Here is a 20,679-nt window from a genome sequence, read left to right as displayed (position 1 = left end):
AAAGCAAGTTTTTGCCACCCCTCACCCTGAAGGCCGAGCTGTGCCCTCTGCCTGCCTCCAGCTTTCCCATCCGGGGTCAGCGCCTGGACGGCCTCTCACAGGTTTCGCAGCAAGCGCCATCTATGGAAAGGCTCGTATCCACTAGCCGTTTAGGTCTGGTTGGATTTTAGCAGGTGAAGGATTCCACCAAGTGGAAGGAGGCCTGCAGGAGTTGCTGCTGGTCCCCGTCACCACTGTGGGGCTGTTAGACCTGCAAGGCAGACCCACTCTCGTCTGGAATGAGGTAACACCAAGAGGTGTGGCCAGTGCATAGGACATAGGCTCAAGATTTAGAAAGCGGCCATTGTGGCCGGCCCAGGAGCAGTGAGCCTGAGAGGTCTCAGCCTCTGTGGGGGGCGAGAGAGGTCGTGGAGTCCCTGACACCCCCATCCTGCTGGAAAGCAGAGGTGCTGCCTGGAGATGGGGCAGATCTCACTGAAGTCATCAGCAGAGCTTCGTGGAGAGCCCCTGCTTACAGGCAGGACAGCAAGGCCGGGTGCACATTGCCCTCACCCATCAGGCTCCTCTGCAGCAAGCCCCGCCTGGCCACTGCGGGAGGTCCTGGAGCCCGCAGCACCTTGGCCTTAAGGAGCACACTTGGGACATGGCTCGTTCCTGCAGGGTGGGGGGTGATTGAAGACTCTGAGACAAGCAGGGATCTCAGAACACTGAGTCAGTGTTTGATGTTAAAACGTGACCATTAAACTTATAGGTAAGATGATGAATGGCATTATGGTTTCATTTTGTTTTTTTATGGGCCCTTTCAGAGACATGAACTGGAGAAAGCTCTGTAGTGTCTGGGTTCACTTAGCACTGCAGGGAAGGGCAGGCACGAGGGGAATGGTGGTGGTGGGTGAGGGGGCTGGGGCACCCAAAGCATCTTTATACTTTTGTAATTACCGCTTTTAAACTTTTTATTACGAAAAATGTCAAAGACCCTGGAATTACAGCATGGTAGGCAGGATAACGGCCCCCAAGATGCCCGTGTTATGAACCCCAGACCTTAATAGTGCGTGGCCTCACGTGGGGAAATCGCCCTGGGCAGCCCCATGGGCCCTTAAAGCTTGAGAGCCTTTCCTGCTGAGTCCGAGAGATACCAGGAACAGGAGAGGGTAGAGCCCAAGGAGGGTCGTACCTGCACTGCTGGCCTTAGAGGAGGAGCCGGGGAGTGTGGTGGCCCCTATCAGCTGGGACTGGGGACCTCCAACCCAGCCCTGCAAGAACCTGAATTCTGCCAGCAACCCTCATGATGGAGGAGAGGAAGGACCCAGCCCTGCCAGCACCTTGACCTCTGACCTCCAGAATTGTAAGCCTGAGGTTTTGTTGTAGTTAAAACAGAAAACTCACACACATAAGAACTCTGTGCCGATTAAACAGTATGACATGTCCTATATGAACTGGGAATGGATTCTGTGAGCGACGAGAGTCTGTATTAAACTTTATTACAGATTCTTTGAATGCTCTAGTCTCAGACTGGACTGAAGTTGGGTTTAAATTTAATATTTGTACTTGAGTTCAGTGTGTTGCTGCTCTGGGCATAGGAAATGCAGGTTGCTGGTGATAAGCAGCTGGACAGAGCTGTGGAAACATCACCGTGGCTGTTCTGTCATTCGTGTGACCACCCTTACTCTTGTAAAATCAAGCAAGGGAGAGATTATTTTCTAATGTAAATGAAAATAAAAAATAAAACAGCTTGCAGAAACTTGGTCTTTGTTTCCTCTATTCTGTCCCCCACCCCCCATAACACGCTTCTCCCTAACCTCTTGCCTGTGCCCTCCACGACCACTCCGGCACCACTCTGCTGAGGAGCTTACTGTTGGCGGGAGGGGAGAGCCTTCATGAGAAGATTCCTGGGAAGTCATCTACTCGCAGCAAAGGAGAATCGGTGGAAAAAATGCAAAGAAGGCAGAGCCTTTCCGAAGGAGAGTACAGGAGGGGTGCGGGAGCCCTGGCGGCCACAGCCCTCCCCACAGAGGAGCCACAGCCTCGCCCGCTGCACCCGGAGCCTCGCCAGGCAATCCCTGTGCACTCGGCTCCCACAGCCTTGGACCGTGAGGGGCTGCTCTCGGGTCGGACCCTGGGGCTCTTGGAAGGGGCTGCAGTGTTGTACAGAGCGGTAGAGGAGCTGTGCGTCTCCAGCAGGCCCTGATGCAGGTGTTACTGTCTTGTAGGTGGTGAAGCTGCTCCTGCGGTACGGAGGGAACCCGCAGCAGAGCAACAGGAAAGGCGAGACGCCGCTGAAAGTGGCCAGCTCCCCCACGATGGTGAACCTCCTGTTAGGCAAAGGCACTTACACTTCCAGCGAGGAGAGCTCGACGGGTAAGTCATGGCCACCTGAGCTGCCTGTTCTTTTATGCAGGGAAGTACGTAGGAGCTGCCCTGTGGTGTGTGTGCAGTGCTGCCCCTCACATCAGCTCCTCCTTGGATGCTGGGGGTTTACAGGAGCTTCTGGACTGCGGGAGACCCCGCGTAGGCGTGTCACTGCCGAGAAGCCTGCAGTCTTGCTTCTAAGATGCCAGCCCTGTCTGTGAGCCGAGCTGTGTCTGGTTTCCTGCTGCCCGTGGCTGGTTCCCATGAGTCAAGCAAAGTGCCTCTGCAGAGGCTGGGTGGGCACCTTACCCCAGGGCACATCTGCAGAGCCCCTCTCCTCTGCCGTTCCGGGGAGAGCTCTTTTGAGCCTGCCTGTGACCTCTCCCTTCCTGCCTCCAACAGAGAGCTCAGAAGAGGAAGACGCCCCCTCCTTCGCACCTTCCAGTTCAGTCGACGGCAACAACACAGACTCTGAGTTCGAAAAAGGCCTCAAGCACAAGGCCAAGAACCCAGAGCCACAGAAGGCCGCGGCCCCCGTCAAGGACGAGTATGAGTTTGACGAGGACGATGAGCAGGACAGGGTTCCTCCAGTGGACGACAAGCACCTGTTGAAAAAGGACTACAGAAGAGAAGTGAAGCCCAGGAGCTTCATCTCTATACCCAAAATGGAGGCTAAAAGTTACACTAAAAACAACACGATTGCACCAAAGAAAGCGCCCCATCGCATCCTGTCCGACACGTCGGACGAGGAGGACACCAGTGTCGGCGCAGGCACAGCAGAGAAGCTGAGACTCTCGGCACATACGCTCTTGCCTGGCAGTAAGACACGAGAGCCTTCTAATGCCAAGCAGCAGAAGGAGAAAAACAAAGTGAAAAAGAAGCGAAAGAAAGAAACAAAAGGCAGAGAGGTTCGCTTTGGAAAAAGGAGCGACAAGTTCTGTTCCTCGGAGTCCGAGAGCGAGTCCTCCGAGAGTGGGGAGGACGACAGGGACTCCGTGGGGAGCTCCAGCTGCCTCAAGGGGTCCCCGCTGGTGCTGAAGGACCCCTCCCTGTTCAGCTCCCTCTCTGCCTCTTCCACCTCGTCTCACGGGAGCTCTGCCGCCCAGAAGCAGAACCCCAACCACACAGACCAGCACACCAAGCACTGGCGGACAGACAATTGGAAAACCATTTCCTCCCCAGCTTGGTCAGAGGTCAGTTCTTTATCAGACTCCACAAGGACGAGACTGACAAGCGAGTCTGATTACTCCTCTGAGGGCTCCAGCGTGGAGTCGCTGAAGCCAGTGAGGAAGAAGCAGGAGCACAGGAAGCGGGGCGGGCTGCAGGGCTGCCCATCGGAGAAGAAAAGCCCCTTCCTCTCCAGCGCGGAGGGTGCGGTCCCCAAGCTGGACAAGGAGGGAAAAGTTGTCAAAAAACATAAAACCAAACACAAACACAAAAACAAGGAGAAGGGACAGTGTTCCATCAGCCAAGAGCTGAAACTGAAAAGTTTTACTTACGAGTATGAGGACTCCAAGCAGAAGTCAGATAAGGCTCTACTCTTAGAGAATGATATTTCCACCGAAAATAAGTTAAAAGTGGTAAAGCATGATCGAGACCACTTTAGAAAAGAAGAGAAACTTAGCAAAATGAAATCGGAAGAAAAAGAGTGGCTCTTTAAAGATGAGATCATGAAGGCCTCCAAAGATGAAAAATCCCTGAAGAGAATCAAAGACGTGAACAAGGACATCGGCAGGTCTTTCCGAGAGGATAAGGACCGTTCTAATAAAGCAGAAAAGGAGAAATCTCTGAAGGAAAAGTCTCCAAAAGAAGAAAAACTGAGACTATACAAAGACGAGAGAAAAAAGAAGTCAAAAGACCGGCCCTCAAAATTAGAGAGAAAGAATGATTTAAAAGAGGACAAAATGTCAAAAGAGAAGGAGAAGGCTTTTAAAGAAGATAAAGAAAAACTCAAGAAAGAAAAGGTTTATCGGGAAGATTCTGCTTTTGACGAATATTGTAACAAAAATCAGTTTCTGGATAATGAAGACACCAAATTTAGCCTATCTGATGATCAGCGAGATCGGTGGTTTTCTGACTTGTCCGACTCATCCTTTGATTTCAAAGGGGAGGACAGCTGGGACTCACCAGTGACAGACTACAGGGACATGAAGAGCGACTCTGTGGCCAAGCTGATCCTGGAAACTGTGAAGGAGGACAGCAAGGAGAGGAAGCGAGACAGCAGGGCCCGGGAGAAGCGAGACTGCAGAGAGCCCTTCTTCCGAAAGAAGGACAGGGACTACTTGGATAAAAACTCTGAGAAGAGGAAAGAGCAGATGGAAAAGCATAAAAATGTCCCCGGCTACCTTTCGGAAAAGGACAAGAAGAGGAGAGAGTCCGCAGACGCCGGGCGGGATAGGAAGGACGCCCTCGACAGCGGCAAGGAGCGCAGGGACGGCAGGGCCAGGCCTGAGGAGGCGCATCGCGAGGAGCCCAAGGAGTGCAGCTGCGAGGGCAGCTTCAAGGACAAGGCCGACTGTGACTTTGGGAAGGGCCCGGAGCCGTGGGAACGGCACCACGCGGCGCGAGAGAAGGAGAGGAAGGAGAAAACCAAACCAGAAAAATACAAAGAGAAGTCCAGTGACAAGGACAAAGGTGAGAAGTCGATGCTCGAAAAATGTCAGAAGGACAAAGAATTCGATAAATGTTTTAAAGAGAAAAAAGATACCAAGGAAAAACATAAAGACACACATGGCAAAGACAAAGAAAGGAAAGCATCTCTGGACCAAGGGAAAGAGAAGAAAGAGAAGGCTTTCCCTGGGATTCTCTCAGAAGACTTCTCTGAAAAAAAAGACGACAAGAAAGGCAAGGAGAAGAGCTGGTACATCGCAGACATATTCACAGACGAGAGTGAGGACGACAGAGAGGACTGCATGGGGAGCGGCTTCAAGATGGGAGAGGCCAGCGACCTGCAGAGGGTGGACAGCCTCCAGGAGAAGGAGGAAGGGCGGGAGGCCTACGCCTCCGACAGACACAGGAAGTCCTCCTCTGACAAGCAGCACCCCGAGAGGCAGAAGGACAAGGAGCCCAAAGACAAGAGAAAGGACAGGGGGGCTGCCGACGGAGGGAGGGACAAAAAAGAGAAAGTCTTTGAAAAGCACAAGGAGAAGAAGGATAAAGAGTCCACAGAAAAGTATAAGGACAGGAAGGACAGAGCTTCAGTGGACTCCATGCAAGACAAGAAAAATAAACAGAAGCTCCCAGAGAAGGCCGAAAAGAAACACTCTGCTGAAGACAAGGCTAAAAGCAAACACAAAGAGAAGTCGGATAAGGAACATTCCAAGGAGAGGAAGTCCTCGAGAAGCACCGACATGGAGAAAAGCCTGCTTGAAAAGCTGGAAGAAGAAGCTCTCCATGAGTACAGAGAAGACTCCAATGACAAAATCAGTGAGGTCTCGTCTGACAGCTTCACGGACCGAGGGCAGGAACCGGGGCTGACTGCCTTTCTGGAGGTCTCTTTCACGGAGCCACCCATGGAGGACAAGGCCAGGGAGAGCACCTGCCTCCCGGAGAAGCTGAAAGAGAAGGAGAGGCACAGACACTCCTCATCCTCATCCAAGAAGAGCCACGACCGAGAGAGGGCCAAGAAAGAAAAGGCCGAGAAGAAGGAGGAGGGCGGCAGCAGGAAGGACTCCGGCCAGTATGAAAAGGACTTCCTGGAGGCGGACGCCTACGGGGTTTGTTACAGCATGAAAGCCGACATCGAAGATGAGCTAGATAAAACCATTGAATTGTTTTCTACCGAAAAGAAAGATAAAAATGAATCCGAGAGAGAAACTTCCAAGAAAATAGAAAAGGAACTAAAGCCTTACGGCTCTAGCACCATCAGCATCCTAAAAGAGAAGAAGAGAAGGGAGAAACACAGGGAGAAATGGAGAGAGGAGAAGGAGAGGCACCGGGACAGGCATGCAGATGGGCTCCTGCGCCATCACAGGGACGAGCTGCTGCGCCATCACAGGGACGAACAGAAGCCCGCCAGCAGGGACAAGGACAGCCCTCCCCGCGCGCTGAAAGACAAGTCTAGGGACGAGGGCCTGAGGCTCAGCGACACCAAACTGAAGGAGAAATTCAAGGACAGTGCAGAGAAAGAAAAGGGCGACTCCGTGAAAATGAGCAATGGGAATGATAAGGTAGCGCCGGCCAAAGACCCAGGCAAGAAAGAAGCCAGGCCCAGGGAGAAGCTCCTGGGGGACGGCGACCTGATGATGACTAGCTTCGAGAGGATGCTCTCCCAGAAGGACCTGGAGATCGAGGAGCGCCACAAGCGGCACAAGGAGAGGATGAAGCAGATGGAGAAGCTGAGGCACCGGTCCGGAGACCCCAAGCTCAAGGAGAAGGCGAAGCCGGTGGACGATGGGCGGAAGAAGGGTCTGGACGTTCCCGCCAAGAAACCACCAGGGCCGGACCCTCCATTTAAAGACAAAAAGCTCAAGGAGTCGACTGTTCTTCCACCTGCCACCGAAAATAAGCTACACCTGGGATCAGGGGCAGACTCCAAAGACTGGCTCACAGGGCCACACATGAAGGAGGCCCTGCCCGCGTCCCCCAGGCCTGACCAGAGCCGGCCCACTGGCGTGCCCACCCCTACATCGGTGCTGTCCTGCCCCAGCTACGAGGAGGTGATGCACACGCCCAGGACCCCGTCGTGCAGCGCCGATGACTACGCAGACCTCGTGCTCGACTGCGCCGACTCCCAGCACTCCACGCCTGTGCCCACCGCTCCCGCCAGTGCCTGCTCCCCCTCCTTTTTCGACAGGTTCTCTGTGGCATCAAGTGGGCTTTCAGAAAACGCCAGTCAGGCCCCAGCCCGGCCTCTCTCCACAAACCTGTACCGCTCGGTCTCTGTCGATATTAGGAGGACCCCAGAGGAGGAATTCAGCGTTGGCGACAAACTCTTCAGGCAGCAGAGCGTTCCTGCCGCCTCCAGCTACGACTCTCCTGTGCCGCACTCGATGGAAGACAGGGTGCCCCTGCCCCCGGTTCCCCCAGAGAAGTTTGCCTGCTTGTCCCCAGGGTACTACTCCCCAGACTATGGCCTCCCCTCGCCCAAAGTCGATGCTCTGCACTGCCCACCGGCTGCCATTGTCACTGTTACCCCGTCTCCAGAGGGCGTCTTCTCAAGTTTACAAGCAAAACCTGCTCCTTCCCCCAGGGGGGAACTGCTGGTTCCTTCTCTTGAAGGGGCCCTTCCCCCGGACCTGGACGCCACCGAGGACCAGCAGGCTACGGCCGCCATCATCCCCCCGGAGCCCAGCTATCTGGAGCCGCTGGACGAGGGTCCATTCAGTGCTGTCATCACCGAGGAGCCTGTGGAGTGGGCCCATCCTGCTGAGCAGGCCCTTGCTTCCAGCCTGATTGGGAGCGCCTCTGAAAACCCTGTCAGCTGGCCCGTGGGCTCGGACCTCCTGCTCAAGTCTCCGCAGAGATTCCCCGAGTCCCCTAAACATTTCTGCCCTGCAGACTCCCTCCACTCTGTCGCCCCAGGGCCCTTCAGCGCCTCCGAGGCACCATACCCCGCCCCTTCCACCTCCCCTGCCCCGTATACTCTGCCTGTCACCGACCCAGGACTGGAGGATGTCAAAGACGGGGCGGAAGCCATCCCGGCCGCCATCTCCACCTCAGAGGCGGCTCCTTATGTCTCTCCCTCCGGGCTAGAGTCCTTCTTCAGCAACTGCAAGTCACTTCCGGAAGCTCCACTGGACATGGCCCCTGAGCCTGCATGTGTCACTACTGTGGCTCAGGTCGAGGCTCTGGGGCCCCTGGAAAATAGTTTCCTGGACAACAGCCACAGCCTGTCTGCCCTTGGCCAGGTGGAGCCAGTGCCCTGGGCAGACGCCTTCGCCGGCCCTGAGGACGACCTGGACCTGGGGCCCTTCTCACTGCCAGAGCTTCCCTTGCAGACGAAAGACGTCACAGATGTTGAAACAGAACCCATAGAAGAAAGTCTTGCTCCTTCAGAAAAGATCCCTCCAGGGGCCCCTGTGGTTGTAAACGGTGGGGACGTTTCCACCTTGGTGGCTGAGGAACCACCAACGCTGCCTCCAGACCAGGCCTCCACCCGGCTCCCCACAGAGCAGGAGCCTGAACCCTCAGAGGAGCCAAAGCTGGACGTGGTTCTCGAAGCTACGGTGGAGGCAGAGACGGTGCCCGAAGAGAGGGCCCCTGGGGATCTGGACTCCAGCACGGAGCCCCCACCCATTCCCCCTGAACAGCACCCGCTGGGGAGTGGAGACCAGGGGGCTGAGACCGAAGGCCCCCCTGCTGCATCCCTCTGTGCCCCTGATGGCCCCGCCACGGACGCTGTGGCACAAGCCCAGGCTGCAGACAGTGCCGGTCCCCAGGACAACACTGAGGCCTCCCGTGCTGCTGCCCCAGCCGAAGGCCCTCCTGGTAGCATCCAGCCAGAAGCCACAGAACCAGAACCAAAACCCATGGCCGAAGCCCCTAAGGCCCCCAGAGTGGAGGAGATCCCTCAGCGCATGACCAGGAACCGGGCGCAGATGCTCGCAAACCAGAGTAAGCAGGGCACACCCCCCTCTGAGAAGGACTGTGCCCCCGCCCCCGCCCCAGCCACCAGGGCCAAGGCCCGCAGCTCCGAGGAGGATGACGCTCAGGCCCAGCATCCGCGCAAACGCCGCTTCCAGCGCTCCACCCAGCAGTTGCAGCAGCAGCTGAACACGTCCACACAGCAGACGCGGGAGGTGATCCAACAGACGCTGGCCGCCATCGTGGACGCCATCAAGCTGGACGCCATTGAGCCCTACCACAGCGACAGGGCCAACCCCTACTTCGAATACCTGCAGATCAGGAAGAAGATCGAGGAGAAGCGCAAGATCCTGTGCTGCATTACGCCACAGGCGCCCCAGTGCTACGCCGAGTACGTCACCTACACGGGCTCCTACCTCCTGGACGGCAAGCCGCTCAGCAAGCTCCACATCCCCGTGGTGAGTGCAGGGCCTGGGGAGCCACTGCCTTTTCTCTCTGGGATGCGTCCGGGGACCCCCGTCATGAGTTCCTCAAGTCCTTTATGTCCTTCTCCCGGCCCTTGATCTCTCTTGACCTTTTCCTACCTGAGTAGAAGGCAAAGGCCAGAAGCTACACAGCTGTTCTGCAGACCTGAGGCCCTTCCTCCAGCTGGCTCTGTGCCAGGCCTTGGTCTCCTGATGTCTCCTCACCCTGGGTGCACCCAGGACCATTCATGTCGGGCCGCCCCTTCACGCTGCTCACTGTCCCCTCTCCACTCCCCCTCCACCAGGACGGCCTCAGCAGAGCCACAGCCTTTGTCTTCAGTCCTGCCCCCTTCTCCCTTGGACCCCTGTGGGTTCCCTTAACCCCCCCACCTCCCTGGGCGTCTAGGACAGCAGACGCTGCAGGATTCTCTGGGCAGGGTGGTCCTACCTCTGTATTCTCAGGCGAAAGGTTTCAGAACCACACCCCCACCCCCCAGCCCCTTGTGTTCCATCTGGACCCAAAACAAATCCCTCTGAGCACATTCCCGTATTAGGCAGCCTCCCATGTGCAACCTCTGCCCTGGGCTGCAGGGCCTGGCTGGGGTCTAACCTCCTAACCCACCAGGGTCTTTCCCAGCAGGCACAGGGATTCCTTACGGTGGAGCCAGAGCTTACCCATCTGTGCTTGGTGACGGCCTGAGTTGTGCAAAGCCTCCCCTGCCCTCCTGTTCTCAGGTCCCCGGGGTCCATCCGGTCCTAGCATGTGACGTTCTCCTGGCCCTTTCTTCAAGTCCCCTCCCAGACCACGCGACTCCGTTCACACTGTGCCTGGTAGCTTGTGTAGTTGATGGAGCCGTCTCCCTGGAGTTTGTTGTGTTATGCCCAGAATGGGCTCTTGGTCACCAACAGCCATTTCCTTCTGGGGATTCCTGGCCACTGAAACCTGCAGGTGGTGCGAGGCACACTTGGGCCTGCCACACGCATTGGCTCTGTGGGCCTGGGCCTTCTGAGAGCCCTCCCCATGCTGGCCCCGACTCGGCTCAGGTACCCAGCATCCCTCGGAAGAGCATCACGGGGTCTGCTGAGCTTGCCCTGAAGGTGAGGCTGGGGTGGGGCTGCTGCCCGCCAGGGAGGCTGTGCCAGGACCCCAGGAACGGGCGCCCGCGGGCCCCACCCTGCCGAGCTCTGTTCTCTGGGAGCATGACGGGCTCTGCACCCAGGGCGACCCTTCTCCTGGAGCCCTGACCCTAGCCGTCCCCAGGGAGGCTTGTCCACAGGAGACGGAGACTGCAGTTGGGTCGGGACATTCAGAAAAACCTGCCCTAGGATCTGTCCTCACCAAGACCTTTTATACTTTGTGTTTGCTGCTGGTTTTTGTTTTAATGTATCAAAACAGTAGTCTGACTGCCGTAGAAAATTTGGAAAATACAGGGGGGAAATTCGCCACCAGAATCCTGCCAATCAGAGTAATCCTGGGAATGTTCTGTGCATCTCCCGCCTGGTCCTTTGAGTTCCCCCCAGACTTAGACCAAGGCAGGCAGAGGCGCCAGGTGCTCCAGGAGCGGCCCGAGGCCCACTGCACAGCTCCTGCTGCAGGTGGCGGCCCTGGGGCTGAGCCAGAGGAAGGGGTGGGGCCGTTCCCACTGCAGGCTGTGAGTTGAGTGCTCATCGGTCCCACCTTGGAGGTGGCCCAAAGAATCTCTGCCACAGACGGGCAGGTTGCATCTCAGCTGAAAACCTACACCCAGAAGCCCCACTGGGGGTTGGGATTGTCAAGTTGGGGTAGATACCATGGCGAACAGTGAGGTCTGTGCACTAGAGAGACTTAGCTAAATTTTTTAATCATTAATTTTGAACTGATTTTACTTGGGCAGAAAAGTTCAAAGGCAGCAGAGATAGGTTTCGCGCCTGGAACACGCCCATCCTCCCCTGAATGTGCCTGGGGAGCCCTGCAGGTGACAAGGGCCTCCCGCGCCCCATCTCCTGGTAGGCCCTTCTGGGAGTGGTGGGCAGCGGTGTGGTCAGAGGCCCCATGCCTGGCCTGCGATGACGGCTGTTAGGCAGGAGCCCACTGGCGTGAGGTGGGGCCACCTGCTCCTGGTGTCCTGGGTGGTGTGACCTGGAGACCTGGTCAGGCCCGTCCGCTGTGAGCTGAGGGCTCTCCCTCCGCGGTGAGTGTGTGTCTTGGGGAAGAGACGTGGAGACGGTGGAAGTCTGTTTCTCTGAGACCACTGCCCCTACACATGGCAGTCACTACTGGGCCCTGGGCCTCTGTGTCCCTCTCCTGCATTTGCTCACTGGAGCTCTGCTGGCAGGAGCCACCACCCCTTCTGCCTGCAGGTGCCCAGCATCACCAATGTTTGGTCTCCTGCTGTGAGTCGTCCAGCCTTAGCTGTCAGGAGCTCCTCCTGGGTGCCCTCTTCTGCGTCCACGTACCCATCTGCCCCCAGCACTCCCATTTTTGGCTGGCCACTCCATGTTCCAGGTGGTCTTGGCCACCCCTCTCCCACTCTGCCATCACCACGTGGCCCCACCTGTACAGAACAGTGGGTCCCAGCGGGACTGCTGCAGGCCCCCTGAACACATGGCCATGCTTTGTGTGTCTGCTTTGGAAACCTCACTCCCTGTGGGCCTGAGGTCTGCCCTGCACCACGGGCCTCAACCTGGCCCCACGCTCCCGTGTGTCCCTTTTTTCTGCAAGAGTGCAAGGCTTCATCGGCCGGGCGTGGTGGCTCATGCCTGTAATTCCAGCACTTTGGGAGGCCAAAGCAGGCAGATCACGAGGTCAAGAGACTGAGACCATCTTGGCCAACATCATGAAACCCCTTCTCTACTAAAACACAAAAAATTAGCCAGGCACAGTGGTGCACGCATATAATCCCAGCTGCTCGGGAGGCTGAGGCAGGGGAATCGCTTGAACCTGGGAGGCGGAGGTTGCAGTGAGCCTGAGATCGCACCACTGCACTCCAGCCTGGATAACAGAGCGACACTCCGTCTAAAAAAAAAAAAAAAAAAAAAAAGTGGGAGGCCTCGTCCTGATGGTCTCTGCTGTCTTTACTTCCTCCTTCATTTCCGAGCGTGCCTGTAGTTTCAGAATTGCTGACCCACCTTGTGAGGACCCTTCTGCTGGTGGGAGTGCAGTGCCTACTCACCACGCCTCCAGCTGCAGCCCCACTGCCCTCCATGGGGACCTGGGCCAGTGTGCTCTTCTCTCTCCCGAGCCATCCCAAGACCAGAGGGTTGGTTGTCAGCCTTCATATTCCACTGTGGGCATTACAGCCTGGTTGAAGCTGATTTGGGGTGTGTGGACCCTCTCTGTGAACCCAGGAAGCTCAGCCTACCCCAGCCCGCTCTTGCTGTATTTCTTCTGCATTCATGCCCTCCTTGGCACACCACAGGTATTGTCCTGTGCCTCTCCCACATTCCATCCCCTCCCCACATGGTGTCGTATGGGGCGCCGTGCAGGTGCCTGCTCTCCCGTGTCCTGCGCTTCATGGTGTGTCTGTTGCTGGGACTGGAGGGTTCTCCAGGGCAGGCTTCTAGGAGTGGGGAGGCTGAGTAGGGACCTCTCTGAACTCCTGTCTGCTGTTAGTGCAGCGCCCCAGCCAACCCCCCACTCACCTTTTACCTGCAGATCGCACCCCCTCCCTCCCTGGCGGAGCCCCTGAAGGAGCTGTTCAAGCAGCAGGAGGCAGTCCGGGGAAAGCTGCGCCTGCAGCACAGCATCGAGCGGGTAAGTGCGCCAGCATGGGCAGGGGCGGCCATAGCTGGGGCGTCCACGGTGCAGGCTCCTGGGGCTGTCTTGTCAGGACAGTGGGGCCTGGGGCGTGGTTGTGTCCCAGCTCACCTGGCTCCTCTCCTACAGGAGAAGCTGATCGTGTCCTGTGAGCAGGAGATTCTGCGAGTTCACTGCCGGGCGGCCAGGACCATCGCCAACCAGGCAGTGCCATTCAGCGCCTGCACGATGCTGCTGGACTCTGAGGTCTACAACATGCCCCTGGAGAGCCAGGTAGGGCCGTCTGCAGGTCACACTCACGAGTCTAAGCACCCGAACCCCCTCCCCGCAGCCACTCCTCCCCTTTACAGATTCTGTACTTTGACCACGAGCTTCCCACGTGCCCCTGTGCCCGGTGCCTTGCTGCAGAGTTCTTTGCGTACCTCTAGCCTTGGGCGAGCCTCAGAAAGGAGCCAAGAAGGCTGGAGCCGAGAGTGGACAGCTCTCCTCACGGGCAAGGCCCTGGGCCTCTGGGCTGGGCCTCAGCAGCTCAGTCCCTCCGTGCTCCTTAGACTTCTGAAACACTTGTCCCTGCAGTTGGAGCAGCTGCCCCTACCTCTTGCAGGTTTCAGGGCTGGCCTCATTTTCTGTTTAAACTGCTGGGCTCCACCTGCAGCTCTCAGGCATCCCAGGGGCTGTCCTGCAGGGACACCCAACTTAGATGCGCAGCTCTTCTTGGCCAGGATGGACCCGACCCAGGGTCCCAGAACCACAGTCACTGCCCTGCCCATCTGCCGTGGGGCTCCACCCACTCCTTCCCCTCCCCTGCCCCTCCCCTGCCTTTGACCTATTCCATCCACTGGGACATAGGATGTGGGTGGCCAGGGCCCTGTGCTCTCCCCTGGGCAGCTCTTCCTGTGTGCCTGCAAGTGACCCATGTGCCGGGGCCTCCTGCCTTAGAAATCTTTCTCCAGCCACCAATGATCTGTCCATGTCGGCCCCGTGGACCCCTGGCTGCCCCATCGCCTGCCCTCCCGCCTCTTTGGAGGCCCTGCACTCAGGTCATGGGCTCCCGGGGCCCTAGGCCCCACATCCTACATAGGGGATGCACCTGGAACACATCCTGCCTTGATGTCCAGACCCCTCTCCCACTCTTACACCAAGACTCATACCTTGTGCTCTTCCCATGACGCCACCTAGCCCTGGGCACTCCGAGCAGCACCAGGCTTTGGTGTGTGGTGACAGGCAGGCTGTCCGTGACGTTCACTTGAAAATATTTTAGTGCATTAAAGATCTTCCTTTCTTTGGGGATGTATTTTATCAACGTCCCTTGTTTAAACATTCTACACAGTGACAGATTTTCTTTAAGGAAAACATGAGTTGGACCAAACGATGCTTTGGGGGCTGGATGCTGAAAAGTGTGGGTTCTCTTCCGCCCCTGAAGGCTCTGATGGACTGGCAGTCAGGACAGCACTGTGCAGGCTGAGCTCTGTGGAGAGCAGAAACGAGCAGAACCAGCTCAGGCCTCTCACACAGACCTTCCAAGGAAGCACGCTTCCCTTCACTTCTCATGGGGAATGGGGTGTCCATCCCCTCAAGCATTTATCGCTTGAGTTAAGCAATCCAGTTAAAATAGGCAATTCAGTTGCTGCTGCTACAGTCATCCTGGTGTGCCGTCCAACAGGTTTTACTCATTCTTCCTTGTAGTACCCATTAACCATTTCTTCCTCCCTGCCCAGCCCTCAGTCCCCTTCCCCTACTCTCCATGTCCATGACTTCACTTGTCAAGTGAGAGCATGTGATGTTTGTCTTTCTATGGTTGGTTTATTTTACTTAACATGATAACCTCCAGTTCCATCCGTGTTTTTGAAAATGACAGTCTCCTTTTTTGTGGCCGAATAGTACTCCGTTGTGTATGTGTCACATTTTCTTTATCCATTCATCTGTTGATGGGCCCTCAAATTGCTTCCATGTCTTAGCTACTGTAAACGGAGTTGCATCAAACATGGGAGTGCAGATGACTCCTAGATACACTGAGTAATGCTTGCTCTGTCACCGAAGCTGAGTGCAGTGGCGCAGCCTCAGCTCACTGCTTCTTCTGAGTCTGTACCCAGCAGTGGGATTGCTGGATGCTATGGTAGCCCAATTTCTAGTATTTTGAGGAACCACCAAACAGTTCTCCATAGTGGCCGTATTAATTTACATTGCCACCAGCCGGGTACGAGGCTTCCTTTTCTCCATGTCGTCGCCAGCATTTGTGATTGCCTTTCTTTTGGATAAAGGCCATTTTAGCTGGGTAGGATGAAAGCTCATTGTAGTTTTCATTTGCATTTTCTCCGATGAGCAGTGTTGCTGAGCTCCTTTTCAGATGCCTGTTTGCCATTTGTGTGTCTTCTTTGAGAAATGTCGATTCAGATCTTTTGTCCATTTTTTGATCAGATGATTAGATTTTTTGGTATAGAGTGGATTACATGCCTTACAGGTTCCGGTTATGAATCCTTTGTCAGATGAGTGGTTTGCAAAGTTTCGCCTCATTCTGTGGATTCTCTCTGTCACTGTGTTGACTGCGGATTCTCTCTGTCACTGTGTTGACTGCGGATTCTCTCTGTCACTGTGTTGACTGTGTCCTTTGTTGTGCACAGGCTTTTCAACATGGTGTGAGTGATCCCAGTTATCCGTGTTTGCTGTGGTTGCCTGTGCTTGTGGGGTATTGCTCGAGAACTTTTTGACCAGACCAGTGTCAGAGATTTTCCCCAATGTTTTCTTGTAGTAGTTTTCATGGTTTGAGGTCTTAGATTCAAGACTTTAATCCATTTTGGTTTTATGTTTGTTATATGGTGAGAGATGGGGTCTAGTTTCACTCTTCTCTCTGTGGATGTCCATTGCCTCCAGCACCGTTTATGGAAGAGACTGTCCTTTCCCTGTGATTGTTACTCTGTCCTTGGCCTCTCTGTGGAAAGTGAGTTCCCTGCAGTTGTGTGGGTTTGTTTCTGGGTGTGTTTACATCGGTGCTCTACATGTTCTGAGAAGCAGATGGTGTCGTCAGATTCACCATGAACCCTCTGCTGTGTTACTGAGCCCACTGAAAAAGGGGAGGGAGCCCAGACATTTTATATGTGTCTGTCCCTCACCAGGACACAGGGACGGTGACATACCTAGAAAGTCTCACCCAGGAAACTTTGTTAATGTGTTGAATATACATTGAATGATTGGATGATTGATTAGATTTTTTCGTATAGAGTGGATTACATGCGGGCTGAGCCCTGCCTGTCCCATGGGGCAGGGCTGGGGACCAGCTCAGAGCCGGGGCCTGCAGCCTCCCGGTGCTCAGGAGACAAAGGCCCAACCGACTTCACATGCATTTTAGGGAAGCTGTTTGGGGAGACAAGGCAGGGTCATGCCTTCTATGCTTTGAAGGTAATTGAGGTTGCCCCTTTGGTTTTTCCCTTGAGAAAGGTCACTGTAGCATGGCCCAGGCTGGTGCAGCCTCCTGTAGTGGTCTCCGGGTCTTCCGATGAAACTCCTGTGTTTGGTTTCCACAGGGCGATGAGAACAAGTCAGTGCGTGACCGTTTCAACGCCCGCCAGTTCATCTCCTGGCTCCAGGACGTGGATGACAAGTACGACCGCATGAAGGTCGGTGCTGCGCTTCCCCCACAGCTTGGCCAGGCACTCCAGGTGCCCCTGGGGACAAGGGAGGCCGCTGCCCAGTGACAATATCAGATTCTCTTAACCTGGCCCATGCTTGCAGGGAGGCGAGGTCCTGCCCCTGTACGTGGCCTCCTCCAAGTCTTCCCTTCTGTCCAGGTGTGCAGGAAGCGGCTCCTGTCACCAGCTCAGCAGGGGCCTAGGCTTGATGGTCAGACCTCCTGGGACTGCCCTGTGAGCCCTCTAAAGTCTCAGCATTCGCCCTCCACTGCTCTGGAAGCGCGGGCCAGGGCAGCGGGCAGAGGCGGGGTAGGTACTGGGAAGGGCAGCACACCCTCGGTCCCAGTCGCTAGGGCTGCCCACCCGGACACCCAGAGGATCCACTAAGAAGCAGTGGAAAGTGGCAACTTGCCAAGTTACAGAACTATAAAGTGAGTGTCACGCTGCACAGTCGCCCACCAGGCCTGGGAATAGGCGGCCCCGGCTACCTGCAGTATCAGGCTCAGCACCTCTCAGGTCCCTGAACCAAGCACCCGTGTCATGCTGCAGCTCTCAGAAGGTGCTGGTGTGGGCACAGATGAGAACCAGCAGCCCTACCTGGTGGAAGCCACAAGTACTTGGGGGTGTGGCCCTTGGGGGCTTGTGCTGAGGCAGGGGCTTAGGTCTGAGCTTTAACCAGCCCTAGGGTGACGGCATGTGAAGTCACTCCATCACCCCACACCCTCCCTAGGCCCTTTCTAACTGAAGCTGTGAGAAAAACTGACTGAAAGCTCCAAAAACACACAGGGAAGATAAATCAATGTTTGACTACATTAAACTGGGACTTTGGGCTGGGCACAGTGGCTCCTGCCTGTAATCTCAGCACCGGGAGGCCAAGGAGGACGGATCACCTGAGGTCAGGAGTTTGAGACCACCCTGGCCAACATGGTGAAACCCAGTCTCTACTAAAAATACAAAATTAGCTGGGCATGGTGGCATATGTCTATAATCCCGGGTACTTGGGAGGCTGAGGCAAGAGAATTGCTTGAACCCAGGAGGCAGAGATTGCTGTGAGCTGAGATCATGCCATTGCACTCCAGCCTGGGCAACAAGCGTGAAAGTCTGTACAATACTTTAAATACATTAACGAATTAAATACAGTTTAAATTGTATACATTCAATACATTAACAGTGCCACGTAGGTTTAGTAGCATCAGTGTAAAAAGAACGCTTAGAAACTAGCGAGAAAAATGGTGCACAGAAAAATAATTTATATAGAGGCATTCCACAAAGGAGATGAAATGACCAAACCTTAATGAAAAGATCTTCACTGTCATCATTAATGTCAGAACCATAAATTAAGCAAGATCTCATGTATTGGTAATATGTGGGGTTGGGGGGGCGGTATCACTGCAGTATTAGGAGAAGTTTCAATTAGATTTTTATCAGTAAACTGACAGTATCAAATTTCAAAATGCTGTTATCACCTCACCTAGCTGTTTCACTTTAGTCATTTAAAACCAAGGGCTGTGGCCGGGTGCCATGACTCACACCTGTAATCCCAACACTTTGGGAGGCCCAGGCACGCAGATCACCTGAGGTCAGGAGTTCGAGACCAGCCTGGCCAACATGGCTTGAAGAGTTAGCCAGGTGTGGTGGTGGGTGCCTGTAATTCTAGGAGACTGATGCATGAGAATCACTTGAACCAGGGAGACGGAGGTTGCAGTTAACCGATACATATATGTTGAGAAAAACGTAGAGACAGGTATGTACCACACTGTAAAACCCTGTCTATATACAAATTAACTGGGCATGGTAGCACCGTAATCCCAACTACTCAGGAGGTTGAGGAGGGAGGATCCCTTGAGGACAAGGCTGCAGTGAACCATAACAGCTTCACTGCACTCCAGCCTTGAGACCCTGTCAAAAAACACCCCCAAAGATTTTCCTGTGACATATCAGCACTCCCTGGGCCATGCTTAAATTTCTCCATGAGTTCCCAAAATATGTCCTACCCCAGCCTGGTCCTTTATATGCACTCTTAAATGGCATAGTTTCTACTATAAATACAAGTCAAACTATCACTGGCCATAAATATCAAATGTAGAAAGCGCAAAGCTGTTTGATTCTAGTCGGCTGCAGTGGCTGCTGGAGGTGAGCCCCAGGCCGACCCAGAGCAGCAGGCAAGGACCTCAGGCGCGGGTGGCACAGACAGCAGTAATGGCGATGGACACCCAGCACAGCTGGCGCTACTGCCACATGTAATAACTAGATGCCAGGGGCAGGTACAGCTGGTCCTGGGCATGTGCCCCCTGACAGCAGCACCACAGTGGGCAGAGGGCTCCTTGGGGCCTGGCCCGTCCCAGGGAAGGTTCACGGCCCTGCTGGGGGAGGCAGAGTCTGGGGCTCTCCCTTCACTACTCTCCGTCTCCCCACCGTGTGTCCCGCAGACCTGCCTCCTCATGCGGCAGCAGCACGAGGCCGCGGCCCTGAATGCCGTGCAGAGGATGGAGTGGCAGCTGAAGGTGCAGGAGCTAGACCCCGCCGGGCACAAGTCCCTGTGTGTGAACGAGGTGCCCTCCTTCTACGTGCCCATGGTCGATGTCAACGACGACTTTGTGTTGTTGCCGGCGTGACACCGCGGGATGGCCGCAGGACGCAGGCGAGGGCGGCACTGCCGCCCAGGGCTGCTGCGGAGCCCCAGGGGTGGAGGAGGGAGCGCCATGTCCACCCAGGCGGGGAAGAGACCCCAAGAGAGACTGCACTTGGCCACAGCGTCTCCATCCCTTCCAGACTGGTCCAGATGTCAGGGAGGTGAAACACATCTCTTCTCTACCAGCTGCCGTGGCGAGGGCAAAGCCCCCAGAGCCTCACTGGCCCCGGCAGGACGAGGAGACCATGCCGGCCGCACACATGGCAGCTTCTGTCTGAAAACGGTGACCTTCGGGCCCTTTTCTCCAGCCAACTGCAGAGGCATTTCAGGAGTTGAACGGAGTACATTTTTAAAATTTTTTGTTCCATTCTGATCAACTAAATAAAAATAAGGTGACCTGCAAGTCGGAGGGGCCGGCGTGCCACCCCAGCCGTGGTCCTGTTGCCACAGAGTTGCGACGGCCTGAGACTGGGCTTTTGACCTGGTGCAGAGCAGGGCGCTGGCCGTGCCCCTGCCTGGGCACGGGGACACAGAGCCAGGACTCCCCGTAGTGTTTTTAATGGAGTCAAATCCACGTGGTTTGTATATTTTTTCCTTTAATCTTGGGCATTTTGTTTCTCTTTCTGAGAACATAACTTGAAACACTACAGAGCCAATAATCATATAAAAAGTGTATCCGTAAGCGCTGTACAGTTTTATATACATTCACAATGTACTTTTGCTGCCTTCTAGATAATTTATTTTGCAACACATTACTGCACAGTTGTAAATAACTTATGTACTGTAACATCACTTTCAGTTATGTGTAAAGAAATAAATAAATTAATTAAAATGTTCTTTGTCCAGTGTGTCCCTCTCAGGAGAGGGGCTGGGTGTGGGATTGAGACACTGACACTCCCCCGACAGGCGCAGTGGCTCACACCTGTAAACCTAGCACTTTGAGACCAGCCTGCCCCACATGGCGAAATCCCATCTCTACTAAAAATACCAAAATTAGCCGGTGTGGAGGTGTATGCCTGTAGTCCCAGCTACTTGGGAGGCTGAGGCAGGAGAATCGTTTGAACCCGGGAGGGGGAGGCTGCAATGAGCCAAGATCGTGCTGCTGCGCTCCATAGTAGACTCTGTCTCAAGAAAACCTTTTTCGGCCAGGCGTGGTAGCTCACGCCTGTAATCCAAACACTTTGGAGGCCAAGGTGGGCAGATTACCTGAGGTTGGGAGTTCAAGACCAGCCTGATCAACATGGTGAAACCCTGTCTTTTAAAAAAATAATAATAAAACCTTTTTCCTCTCAAATTGTTAGCTTTTAATTTTGAAACAAATTCTATTTTCCCCTCCTCCTCTGCCAT

At 55.1% G+C, this 20,679-nt stretch overlaps 1 protein-coding gene across 9 annotated transcripts in view; it reads left to right on the top strand.

The window, feature by feature from the left end:
- ANKRD11 (ankyrin repeat domain 11) overlaps positions 1 to 20,166 on the top strand; it is a 228,687-nt gene extending 208,521 nt beyond the window's left edge. For all 9 annotated transcript variants that reach the window (XM_017513945.2, XM_017513943.2, XM_017513941.2 and 6 more), the window contains 6 exons: positions 2,211 to 2,358; positions 2,752 to 9,332; positions 12,973 to 13,071; positions 13,204 to 13,347; positions 16,596 to 16,688; positions 19,130 to 20,166. In XM_017513945.2, the coding sequence (XP_017369434.1) occupies positions 2,211 to 2,358; positions 2,752 to 9,332; positions 12,973 to 13,071; positions 13,204 to 13,347; positions 16,596 to 16,688; positions 19,130 to 19,315 (7,251 nt within the window). In that variant the 3' untranslated portion in view covers positions 19,316 to 20,166. The remainder of the gene's footprint in view (positions 1 to 2,210; positions 2,359 to 2,751; positions 9,333 to 12,972; positions 13,072 to 13,203; positions 13,348 to 16,595; positions 16,689 to 19,129) is intronic.
- The last annotated feature ends 513 nt before the right edge of the window (positions 20,167 to 20,679 follow it).

The sequence above is a fragment of the Cebus imitator genome, unplaced genomic scaffold (assembly GCF_001604975.1).
Source record: "Cebus imitator isolate Cc_AM_T3 unplaced genomic scaffold, Cebus_imitator-1.0 Scaffold509, whole genome shotgun sequence".
NCBI classification, from domain to species: Eukaryota; Metazoa; Chordata; class Mammalia; order Primates; family Cebidae; genus Cebus; species Cebus imitator.
Note: the sequence above shows the minus strand (reverse complement) of the source record. Positions and strands in the feature narration are given on the sequence as shown.